General features: G+C 31.9%; 3 protein-coding genes across 3 annotated transcripts; all 3 read left to right on the top strand.

The window, feature by feature from the left end:
- On the top strand, positions 1–3,102 carry LOC105790213 (indole-3-acetic acid-amido synthetase GH3.17-like). Its single transcript, XM_012617694.2, has 4 exons — positions 1–383; positions 472–573; positions 1,562–2,382; positions 2,473–3,102. The coding sequence occupies exons 1-4, from the start codon at positions 103–105 to the stop codon at positions 3,048–3,050; spliced, it is 1,782 nt and encodes a 593-aa protein (XP_012473148.1). The 5' UTR covers positions 1–102; the 3' UTR covers positions 3,051–3,102.
- Positions 3,103–3,248: 146 nt separating this feature from the next.
- LOC105790212 (indole-3-acetic acid-amido synthetase GH3.17) lies at positions 3,249–8,638 on the top strand. The gene is made up of 4 exons (XM_012617692.2): positions 3,249–4,393; positions 4,486–4,587; positions 6,941–7,764; positions 7,852–8,638. The coding sequence occupies exons 1-4, from the start codon at positions 4,113–4,115 to the stop codon at positions 8,427–8,429; spliced, it is 1,785 nt and encodes a 594-aa protein (XP_012473146.1). The 5' UTR covers positions 3,249–4,112; the 3' UTR covers positions 8,430–8,638.
- Positions 8,639–9,688: 1,050 nt separating this feature from the next.
- LOC105790216 (pollen-specific leucine-rich repeat extensin-like protein 3) lies at positions 9,689–10,261 on the top strand. Its single transcript, XM_012617698.2, has one exon. The coding sequence runs from the start codon at positions 9,689–9,691 to the stop codon at positions 10,259–10,261; it is 573 nt and encodes a 190-aa protein (XP_012473152.1).
- The last annotated feature ends 1,435 nt before the right edge of the window (positions 10,262–11,696 follow it).

Here is an 11,696-nt window from a genome sequence, read left to right as displayed (position 1 = left end):
GTCCTATATTTAGCTTCCACAAACTCTGTCAAAGAAAAAAAAGAGGAAACAGTTGAGAGCCTTCCAGGATCTTATCGTTTACAGGCCAGAAAACCAGTTTTGATGGCAACAAATGATTATGAAAGTGTGTTGAAGATGTTGGAGGAAATAACAACAAATGCTCGACAAATCCAAGAGCAGTTATTGGGTGAAATACTGAGTAAAAATGCTGAAACTGAGTATTTACAGGGATTCCTCCATGGCCAAACCGACAAGCAACTCTTCAAAAAAAACGTACCCATTGTTACTTACGACCATATCAAGCCTTACATTGATCGTATTGCTAATGGGAAGGCATCATCTGATATACTTTTAGTTGAACCCCTCATCGGGTTCTCATTAAGGTATGAATTTTCTGTGATTTCCGTCTCTGTTTTTCCATAGTGTTTTACCCTTCTTCTTTTTTTCTGTCATGTGTTTGATTAAATGCAGCTCCGGGACTTCGGGTGGGCAACCAAAGCTGATACCTATCACGGCTGAAAGTGCTAACGTAACGGCGGCGTTGGGTAACTTGCACCTGTCTTTGATGATCAAGTAAGTATGATTTATGCACTGAAAGTGATAGATTAGTAGATTGAAACATGGAACATAGCTAAGTTATTATTTCGGGTGCTTTTAAAGTTCACTGATTACTTCTTGATCAATGAGATTAGAGACATGATTTTTTAAAAAGTTACTCATTTTCAATTAGACGTGATCATGGGTTGAGTCGGGACGAAGTAAAATTTTAGATCCATTTTTCTACATTTAAACTTAGTCTAAAATGAGACAAAAATTTTATCTTAACTTAGATTTAGATAAGAATGCTAAACATTAAAATAAATATTTTCCAATAAATTTAAAATATAATAAAAAAAGTTTTTATACTTAAATAAGACTAAAATAGATACTTTTAAAATAATAACAAAATTAACAACAAAACAATAATTATACAAAATAAAAACAATAACAATATAAAGTAAAATGACAGTAAAAAAAAATTAAGCAAATTCGAGTCAAGTCAGGGCAAAAAATTTTACCCAAGGCCTGACCTATTTAGAAAACGGACCTTATTTTTGTTAAAACCCAATTTTTAGACTTATATTTTTATTCAAATCTTCTCATTTTTCGGATAAACCTTCAAGTCTAGACGAGTGTACGGGTGATTATCAAGTCTATATCCAACTCACCCCTGAGTTTGAATAATATAGGTATCTTATATATGTTATGTTGGTGGCTTGAAATATTGGTGAGTTTGTCTCATCTTCAAAAGAAAATGAAAACAGGAGCCCGTGTAGTGTCTTTATATGGTATATAAAAAAAAAGTTGATGCGGGAAAAGTTCTAAGTTCAGGCATAAAGTGATTTAACCCCAAATGAATTATGTAGCATCAATCGTTTTCGGTTTCCATCCTGTTAGATCTTCCTGAGACATTGTTGCTGAAAGCCCCCCCTCCTTTTGGTCACTGGCATAGGAACAGCTCTGAAGAGCTTTTACAACAGCAGAGTCCTAAAACTAACCACTTCGGTTTATCCATTTACAGGCACTTTGGTGACCTAAGCCAAGTTGGTAAAAGAATGGAACTTTTGTTTGCCAAACCAGACGTTGAAACGCCTTCTGGCCTCAAGGCAAGTGCAGTCACAACGAGAGCATTCAAGGAGAGTAGCTTTCAAGCCATTTTGCCCAAGCTTTACACTAGCCCTTATGAGACTATTTTTTGCCCGGACACCAAACAAAGCACGTACTGTCAGTTACTTTTTGGTTTAATACAACGTGACGAGGTCGTGGTGATTGGCTCAATCTTCGCAGCTACGGTTTTAAGAGGTATCAAGTTCATAGAAAATAACTGGCGAGAGCTATGCTCTAATATAAAAACAGGTAAAATAAGTGATTGGATCACAGACTCGGGATGCAGAAAAGCAGCATCATTGATCTTGAAGCCTAATCCCAAATTGGCTGACTTGCTAGAAGACACATGTAGTTGTAAATCATGGGAAGGAATAGTGAGAAAGCTATGGCCTAAAACAAAGTACATTGGTACCGTATGTACAGGTGCCATGCTACAATTTTCTGCAGAACTTGAGTTCTATTGTGGTGGGCTACCATTAGTGTCAGGTTTTTATGCTTGCTCGGAAGGTGCCATCGCGATCAACATAGAACCTCTATCTAAACCTTCAGATGTCTCTTACACAATCCTCCCCAATACGGTTTACTATGAATTCCTTCCGATCAAAGAAGACTGTGTTACAGATTCCCAAAACCAGGTTCAGTTAAACACGTCTCGCCATAAAGATACCGAAACTGTTGATCTTGTAAACGTGAAGCCTGGTCAATGTTATGAAATTCTTGTCACATCTCCTACAGGTAACATTATCCTCAAAACTCTTAAATCACAAGCCGAATTCATTCAAATGCCATGTCCCAACACATGATATAATGATCGAAACTTTTCAGGATTATATCGATATAGAGTCGGAGACATTATTAAGGTGACCGGTTTCCACAACAATACACCTCAGTTCCAATTTGTTGGGAGGCAAAACGTTGCTCTAGGCGTCGATATGGAAAGAACAAGTGAAGCAGACATCTTAAAGGCAGTGGCAGAAGCAAAGGCACTTCTCGATCCGTTCGGACTCATCTTAACAGAATACACTAGCTACGGTGATACATCTTCAACACCAGGCCACTATGTCATATTCTGGGAGATTAAGCCAAAAGAAGGCAACAACAACAACGACAACGGCAAAGAACTTGACCCAAAGGTAATGGAAGAATGTTGCTCTAAAATGGAAGATTCATTGCATTTTACATATAGAATGTATAGGAAAGAAAACATAATTGCAGCTTTGGAGATTAGGGTTGTTAAACAAGGAGCTTTTGAGCTATTACTGGATTACTTTGTGTCCAATGGAGCTTCTTTGAGCCAATACAAGACACCTATTTGCATCAAATCTAAAGAAGCTTTAAATATATTGGATTCAAGAGTTATAGCCAAGTTTTTCAGCCCAAGAACTCCTATACAAGACAACTAATCCTTGCAATGTTTTCCAGAGAAAATAATAGAACTCATTTCTTCTTAATTTAGATTATGTCTTGTGACATTTTCTTCTTTAGTATTTACTTTCATTCCAGTGTTATTTTTTTTAAATCCCTTGCTTAAAAGAAAATTTTAATTTTAATTTTTATTACATGTTTTGTTTTCTTCAATGAAAAAGACATAGAATAAATACAATTGGGATCGTATTAGTATTGGTATTGGTCATATTGATTTTATGTTCTTATATCTTATATATGTAGTTACTTGAAACCCTTACAAGTTGGTATTCGAACTTATATTAAGTATAATACGATATGAATATATAAAATATATAAAAAGATACTTTGTATACCACAAAAATATGTGGATATAGATTTGGGTATGTCTATGGCGGATATGGAAGTTACTTTATATTGAAATTAGTATGCTCCACTTGCCATTCGCATTGTGCTTACTTTAAATTATTAAGTTAAAATTTTGAAGATTAAAATAAACTTTAAGTAAGATTTTCACAACTAGATCAGTAGTCGAATTGGTCAGGTCACTAGTTCATACGGTTCAATTAAATAAATCATTAAATATCACAAAAATAAAAAATTAGTTCAATTGATTTTTTTAACATTGTTTAATCGGTTCATACTAGTTTACAGGTCAACTGATCTTATACCTCTCTTTATATAGTCGGCCGATTTCTGCTCTAATCAGTCGGTTTGGTCCGGTTCAAACATCATGACTCTAAGTCTCTACACTTCGTAAATTTGCAATTTAGTTCTATTTTTATTTTCAAAAATTTAATCCCTTGAATAAAAAACAAAAGTAACTATTTGAGATAATTAATAACATTTCAAAAATATAAAATTATATTATATTAAAAATTAAAAATTAAAAATTTAAATTTAAATTTAAGAAAGATAAAATGATAAAGAAAAAAACATGAGGAAGATACATTGAGCTTCTGTTCACGTGCGGTCCAATATAGATTTCAAAGTCAGAGAAAAACCAAAACAGATAGGGTTTTCCAGGATCTAATCGTTTACAGACCAGAAAACCAGTTTTGATGGCAACAAATGATTATGAAAGTGGGTTGAAGATGATGGAGGAACTAACAACAGATGCTCAACAAATCCAAGACCAGTTGTTCGGTGAAATACTGAGTAAAAATGCTGAAACTGAGTATTTACAGGGATTCCTCCATGGCCAAACCGACAAGCAACTCTTTAAAAAAAAAGTACCCATCGTTACTTACGAACATCTCAAACCTTATATTGATCGGATTGCTAATGGGGAGGCATCATCTGATATACTTTTAGTTGAACCCCTCACTGGGTTCTCTTTAAGGCATGGATTTCTCTCTGTTTTCCATTGTGTTTTCCCTCTTCTTTCTTTCGTTTCTTTAATCGTAAGCCTATCATGTGTTTGATTAAATGTAGCTCTGGGACTTCGGGTGGGCTGCCGAAGCTGGTACCTACCACGGCTGAAAGTGCTCACAAAACGGCGACGTTTAATAAGTTGTACCGGTCTGTGATGATAAAGTAAGTAATTTGATTTATACACTGATAGCGTGATAGATTAGTAGATTGAAACATGCGACATTGCTATCTTATTCCAGCTTCTTCTAACATTCATTGTTTACTTGTTGATGAATAAGTATAGGGTGTAATTTAACCAAGCTTAGCCTTAATGATATATAAGGACAAGTACAGGACATCTATCTTAAGGCTAGAAGTCGGCTCGAGATATAACCATTAAATTAGTTTATCAATTTTCATATTTGAACTCATTTAAATTCGTACCTATTCAAGTTGTAGTTTATGCTCGACTTGATAATTAAGCTTAGTCTTAATGATATATAAAGACAACAATATAATTTACTAATATAAAAATATTAAAAATATATATTAAAAATGAAAAACTCGATAAAGCTTGTGAGCCGTTCGAGCTGACTATAATTAAGTTCAACTTCAGCTCGATCAATAGCTTAATCTTGACTCAATAATTATCGAACCAAGTTCAAGTGTTTTTCGATGGTAGTATTAGTGTCTCATTTACACCCCTAAATGAGTATAGAGATATGATCCTTTCAAGGCCTTCTAAATGTATGAAAATTTTGTAAAAATTACTCATATCCAATTTACACCCGAGTTTGAATAACACAAGTATCTTAGGCTTCGTTTGTTTCACTGAAAATGGTTCCGGAAAAATATTTTCTGCATTTTTCAGTATTTATTTCATGGAAAACATTTTGACTAACTGAAAATAACTTGTAGGTCAATAAAAAATAAGCTATTTTTCTTGCAAAATGACTTACCTTCTTTTTTTTTTTAAATGTACAAAAAGAACTACTTGGGAGTGATTTTATTTTTATATAAAATTAACCTAAGTCAAACTTAATATTATTATATTAATAATAATTTTTTATTTTTAAAATATTTAAAATAATAAAATATTAATATAAAATATTATAATTTTCAATATTATTAAACATATAATAAATTATTAATATAATTTATTATTTAAATAAATTATTTAATACTTAAATTTTAATTTAATAATAAATATTTATGATTATTATAAATATATTAATAATAAATGTTTTATATTATAAAGGTTAAAATATGTCATAAATCTATATACTCTTCACAAATTAGTAATTTAGTCACTGTAATTTTATTTTCAAAAATTTAGTCTTTCTATTTTTCAAATTTGAAAATCAAGTCCAATTGTTAACATTGTTAAATTTTTGTCAATTTTGTTGATGTCACATTTTTAAATAAAAGATACTCGAAACTTTATAATGAACATGAATTTAACAAAATATTTTTAATAATGCTAACGGTTGAACCTAAATTTTGATATCTAAAAAGTAGGATTAACCCAAAAATAAAAGCATATGGACTAAATTTTAAATTTATGAAGAGTACAAGAAATTATGACATATTTTAATCTAGTATAAAATATGATTATTTTAATTATATAAACATGAATATTTGTTTAAATAATGCTTAGCTTCATTTATCCCTTACACTCTAATCTCTCAATATGTACTCTCATATATGTAATATATATAATTTAAATTAAGTTTTAATTAAGGATTATTTATTATTAAGTTTATATATGAAATTGATTATCACAAAATATTTTCTTATTATAAAATAAATTTCACTGTTAAAAGGAAATTGCACTGTAATATTTTATAACAAATATATTTATTTCATGTTTGTTTTACAAAAACAATGGAAAATATAAATTTATAAATATAAAAAATTTCAAATGTATATTTGTTTTATTGAAAACAACTTTTATGAAATATTTTTAAGAAATCTGTCAAACAAAAGAAAATATTTTACACATATTTATTCGAACACCAGAAAATTATTTTTCGGAAGTCATTTTCAATGAAAATGGAGGCTTATGTTGGTGGCTTGAAATATCGGTAACTTGGTCTCATGTTCAAAAGAAAAATGAAAACAGGAGACTGTCTAGTGTCTATATATGGTTGTTGGCTTTGGTTTAGGGCCTAATATATTGGTTGTTAGAATGCATACTGGTACAGTCACTAGTTATTTTCTTTCATTTTCTAGGTACAAAAGCTCTTTAATTTTCAAAGTCATAGATTTGTTGGTTGCCTATACATTGATGAACTTGACTTGAAGATATTTGTGAATTTGAAATTCATGCTTATGCATTTCATTCTCGTAACTTATATGGCAAATGAAATTCAAGTCCAGAATTTCTAAACGTAGCATAAATTGTTTTTGGTTTCCATCCTGCTGGATCTTCCTGAGACATTGTTGCTGAAAGCCCCTCTTGTTTTGGTTATTGGCATAGGAACAGCTCTGAAGAACTGAGTCCTAAAACTAACCACTTCGGTTTATCCATTTACAGGCACTTTGGTGACATAAACCAAGCCGGTAAAAGGATGGAACTTATGTTTGCCAAACCAGAGGTCGAAACTCCTTCTGGACTCAAAGCAAGTGCAGTCTCAACAAGAGCATTCAAGGGGAGTAGCTTTAAAGCTATTTTACCCAAGCTTTACACTAGCCCTTTTGAGATTATCTTTTGCCCGGACACCAAACAAAGCATGTACTGTCAAATACTTTTTGGTTTAATACAACGTAATGAGGTCGTCATGATTGGCTCAATCTTTGCATCTACGGTTGTAAGAAATATCAAGTTCTTAGAAAATAACTGGAAAGAGCTATGCTCTAATATAAAAACCGGTCAAATAAGTGAATGGATCACTGACTCGGGTTGCAGAAATGCAGCATCATTGATCTTGAAGCCTAATCCAGAATTGGCTGACTTGATAGAAGACGTATGTAGTTGTAAATCATGGGAAGGAATAATCAGAAAGCTATGGCCTAAAACAAAGTACATTGGTACCGTATGTACAGGTGCCATGCTACAATATACTGCAGAACTTGAGTTCTATTGTGGTGGGCTACCATTAGTGTCAGGTTTTTATGCTTGCTCGGAAGGTGCCATCGGGATCAACTTGGAACCTCTATGTAAACCTTCAGATGTCTCTTACACATTTCTCCCAAATATGGTTTACTATGAATTCCTTTCGATAAAAGAAGACTGTGATACAGATTCTCAAAACCAGGTTCAGTTAAACGCCATGTCTCACCATGAAGATACCGGACCTGTTGATCTTGTAAACGTGAAGCTTGGTCAATGTTATGAAGTACTTGTCACATCTTCTATGGGTATGATTTCCTCAAACTATAAATCATAAGCTGAATTCATTCAAATGCCATGTCCTAACACATGATATAATGATCGAAACTATTCAGGATTATATCGATATAAAGTTGGAGACATTATTAAGGTGACCGGTTTCCACAACAATACACCTCAGTTCCAATTTGTTGGGAGGCAAAACGTTGCTCTAGGCGTTGATATGGAAAGAACAAGTGAAGCAGACATCTTAAAGGCAGTGGCAGAAGCAAAGGCACTTCTCGATCCGCTCGGACTCATCTTAACAGAATACACTAGCTACGGTGATACATCTTCAACACCAGGTCACTATGTCATATTCTGGGAGATTAAGCCAAAAGAAGGCAACAACAACAACAACAACGGCAAAGAACTTGACCCAAAGGTAATGGAAGAATGTTGCTCTAAAATGGAAGATTCATTGCATTTTACATATAGAATGTATAGGAAGGAAAACATGATTGCAGCTTTGGAGATTAGGGTTGTTAAACAAGGAACTTTTGAGTCATTACTGGATTACTTTGTGTCCAAAGGAGCTTCTTTGAGCCAATACAAGACACCTATTTGCATCAAATCTAAAGAAGCTTTAAATATATTGGATTCAAGAGTTATAGCCAAGTTTTTCAGCCCAAGAACTCCTACACAAGACAACTAATCCTTGCAATGTTTTCAAGAGAGAAAAGAACTCCTTTGTTGTTGTTAATTTAGATTATGCCTTGTGACTTAATATTACTTTGTTTCCAATGTTATTTGTTTTAAGCCTCTAGCTTAAAGAACAATATAATTGTTATTTTTGTTACTTGTACTTTTGTTTTCTTCAATGGAAAAAGGTAGAGAATTGGTGCAAGCGGCATCCTATTAGTATCGGTATTGGTCATATTGGTTAGTACATTTTTATATTTAGATTTGTTTATAGGTTAGATTATTTATCCATGCTTGAAGGTTGGCTTGAAATTTGAGAAAGTTTAGTAAAAAACGTTATGCCCAAAAGTGGGTTTGGGCAAAAAAAAAATTTGTTTCTCATATGGGTCGTATTCGAGGTTGAACATTCAAGACTTGAGCTTAGTTCGGTTCGGTTCATTATTTTTAAAGTTTGTAATGTTTTATATTATGTTATTTTTTATATTATGTAATTTATAATACATAAAAATTAAATTTGTAGTAATATATAATACTATTATATTGTAAATATTAAAAAAATGTTAGGATAATTATATATAAAATTATTAAATATTAAATCAAAATAGTATAAATATATTCCTTTTAAAAATTTTAAAAAATAATATGGGTGGGCCTAAATGGGTTTGGGATAATCATTTGAAAAAATGGACGAACTTGGGTAAAATTTTAGGCCAATATTTGGAGGTAATCCGAACCTGGACAAGTATAAACCGTATTAATATCATGCATAGGTCCAACTCGAACTTAGCTCAGCCCACGTACACCTCTACTTATATCTATAATTTACTTGGAATCTTTATAAGATGGTCCCCGAATTTGTATTAGTATAATATGAATATATATACACTAGGGTGTATAAGTTTATTATTTTAAATCATAATGTTAAATTTAACTTCAATTTAATTTTTTTTCAAAAGATTAAGTGCTTAAAATTATCAAATAAACATCTCAAGTTTTAAATATTAGCTGTATACTAGAAAGCTCCACAAATTATCAAAAGTAAGTAATTAAAGTAAGTCAACTCTAATTTCGTTAATTTCCATAATATCAGTTTAATTCCTATTGATTTGCTACCATTTTGATTCATTTTGATTCTCTCATAATTTAGGGCTTGAAAGAGCTTTCTTTGAAGCTTCTTCCCATAATTTTTCTTTCCTTTTCCTATGCATACATATATGTATATATATGCACCCATAAATGATTATCACACAAATCATCATATAATCAGTCAATATGAAATCTCACAGATCTCTTAGCCTTTTCGTAGTGTTCATTGTTTGTCTCCTCTCTTTCTCTGATGCCTATAGAAACTTCGTTGTTGTTGAATCATCTGTGTTGCATGGACCAGCACAATCTCCCAATCATCATGGTTCAGTTGCTAGGCCAACCATGGCTCCTACATCACCACCTGTAGTTGAGCCTCCTAAACAATCATCTGTCTTACCTGGACCATCTCCATGGCCAGCACACTCTCCCAAGCATATTGGTCCTGTTGCAGAACCAGCCTTGGCTCCATCATCTCCATCACCTCTAGCTGAACCTCCTAAACAATCATCTCCAGGGCCAGCATACTCTCCAAAGCATCATGGTCCGGTTGCAGGGCCAGTTTTGGCTCCTACATATACACCACCACCAGCACATGTAGCTGAACCTCCTAAACAATCATCTGCATCACCTGCACACTCTCCCAAGCATCATGCTCCAACCTTGGCTCCTACATATCCACCACCACCTCCCCCTAAACAATCACCTCCACCTCTACCGTCAACATCACCCCAAGATTCAACTTCATCACCTTCCAAGTAATTTGCAACTGCAACTTCTTCATGTGTGATGGTGTTGGCGTCCAGTGTCTTATTGAGTATGGTATTTAGTAGCTTTGTGGGTGTTTTTTAGAAATATTGAGTAGCTTAATGTTTAGAAATTATTCTTTCGATATTGGAAGTGTTTTAAACGCAAATTCAAGTCATTATTATTATTTTGCATAAGTAGATGTATTAATTTGAGCACTTAATTCTATTATGTTATAATTTCCTTCTTAAATCTTTTATATTTTCATAAGTTTTTATACTTATAATTATATAATTGTTGTATTGACTTCACAAAATCTCCTATTCTTTTATTTTTGTCTAACACTTTATTTTTCTCTCAAAATTTCCTTTTCTCTTACAAAATAAGTGTTCAATCTTTGAATACTTTTAATATGTCTCCTGATTTGATAACAACTTTTCTAGAAAATAAAGAGCGTAGCTTTTCTTGTGATATATTAAGGTTTTATGCAAGATTTTGTATAAGATTCCTATCATCGTAATTAGAGGTTGATTAAAACAAATAATTAACGAATTTATATTTATAACATTGAATTTCTTGAAAAATTGATATATCGCTTTTCATGAACCAAAAGACACTTAAATGATTTTTATTTTGTGAACAAAATTACTAGTTATATGTTGGCTTTGTGAACATTTTTATGTGTTTAAGACAATAAGGAAAAAATTTTATTATGTATTAGTTTATATGATTTTTATAAATATTTTAAATTTTTAAGCTTCGTGAGTGAAAAAAATATTTTATATTAAAAATATATTTATAAAATTATTTCAACAAATGATTATTAATGCAATGGTAAGAGATTTTATTTGAATTTGTTAGTCTTGTGTTTTATTCTCAAATAATTTTTTTATTATATAAAATATTAAAAGACTAAAACACCTTTATAATAATATTAATTACTTTTTAAAGTAATGATATTTTAGTAATTTCACAATTGAATTGGTGTCGAGTTAACTTGTAACTCCAACTCAATTAATCATTTTACATATAGTATAGGTAAGTTAATTTATAAAAAGAAAGATGTTGCAGGCCATTTTGCCCGGGGCCCAATTAAACTCAAAATAAGAGTCCAAATTACAGTCCATAAAGTCCAAAACAACAAGCCCAAAATCACCAGCCCAAAAACCCAACTAACCTAATGATCCAAACCTCAGCCCAATAACCCACGGCCCAATGGCCCAATTGTTAGAGTTTGCCCAAAGATCAATCATGAGATGGTTGTAATAACATATTTGATTTATCATGTTTATTAATATAAGGCGTTACCATTATTATTTCAGTTTCTTTTCTGTGTGTATAAATAAACTGTTTTATAATAATGTCCTGAGAATAATATGATTATTCTCAAAAGGTACTTAGTCAAGTATTAATGTTGGAAAGGACGACAATAATGCATTAAGACTAACAT

Source organism: Gossypium raimondii, chromosome 8 (genome assembly GCF_025698545.1).
Source record: "Gossypium raimondii isolate GPD5lz chromosome 8, ASM2569854v1, whole genome shotgun sequence".
In the NCBI taxonomy this organism is placed as follows: domain Eukaryota; kingdom Viridiplantae; phylum Streptophyta; class Magnoliopsida; order Malvales; family Malvaceae; genus Gossypium; species Gossypium raimondii.
The sequence above is the reverse complement of the archived record's forward strand: the minus strand, read 5'-3'. Positions and strand labels throughout refer to the sequence as shown.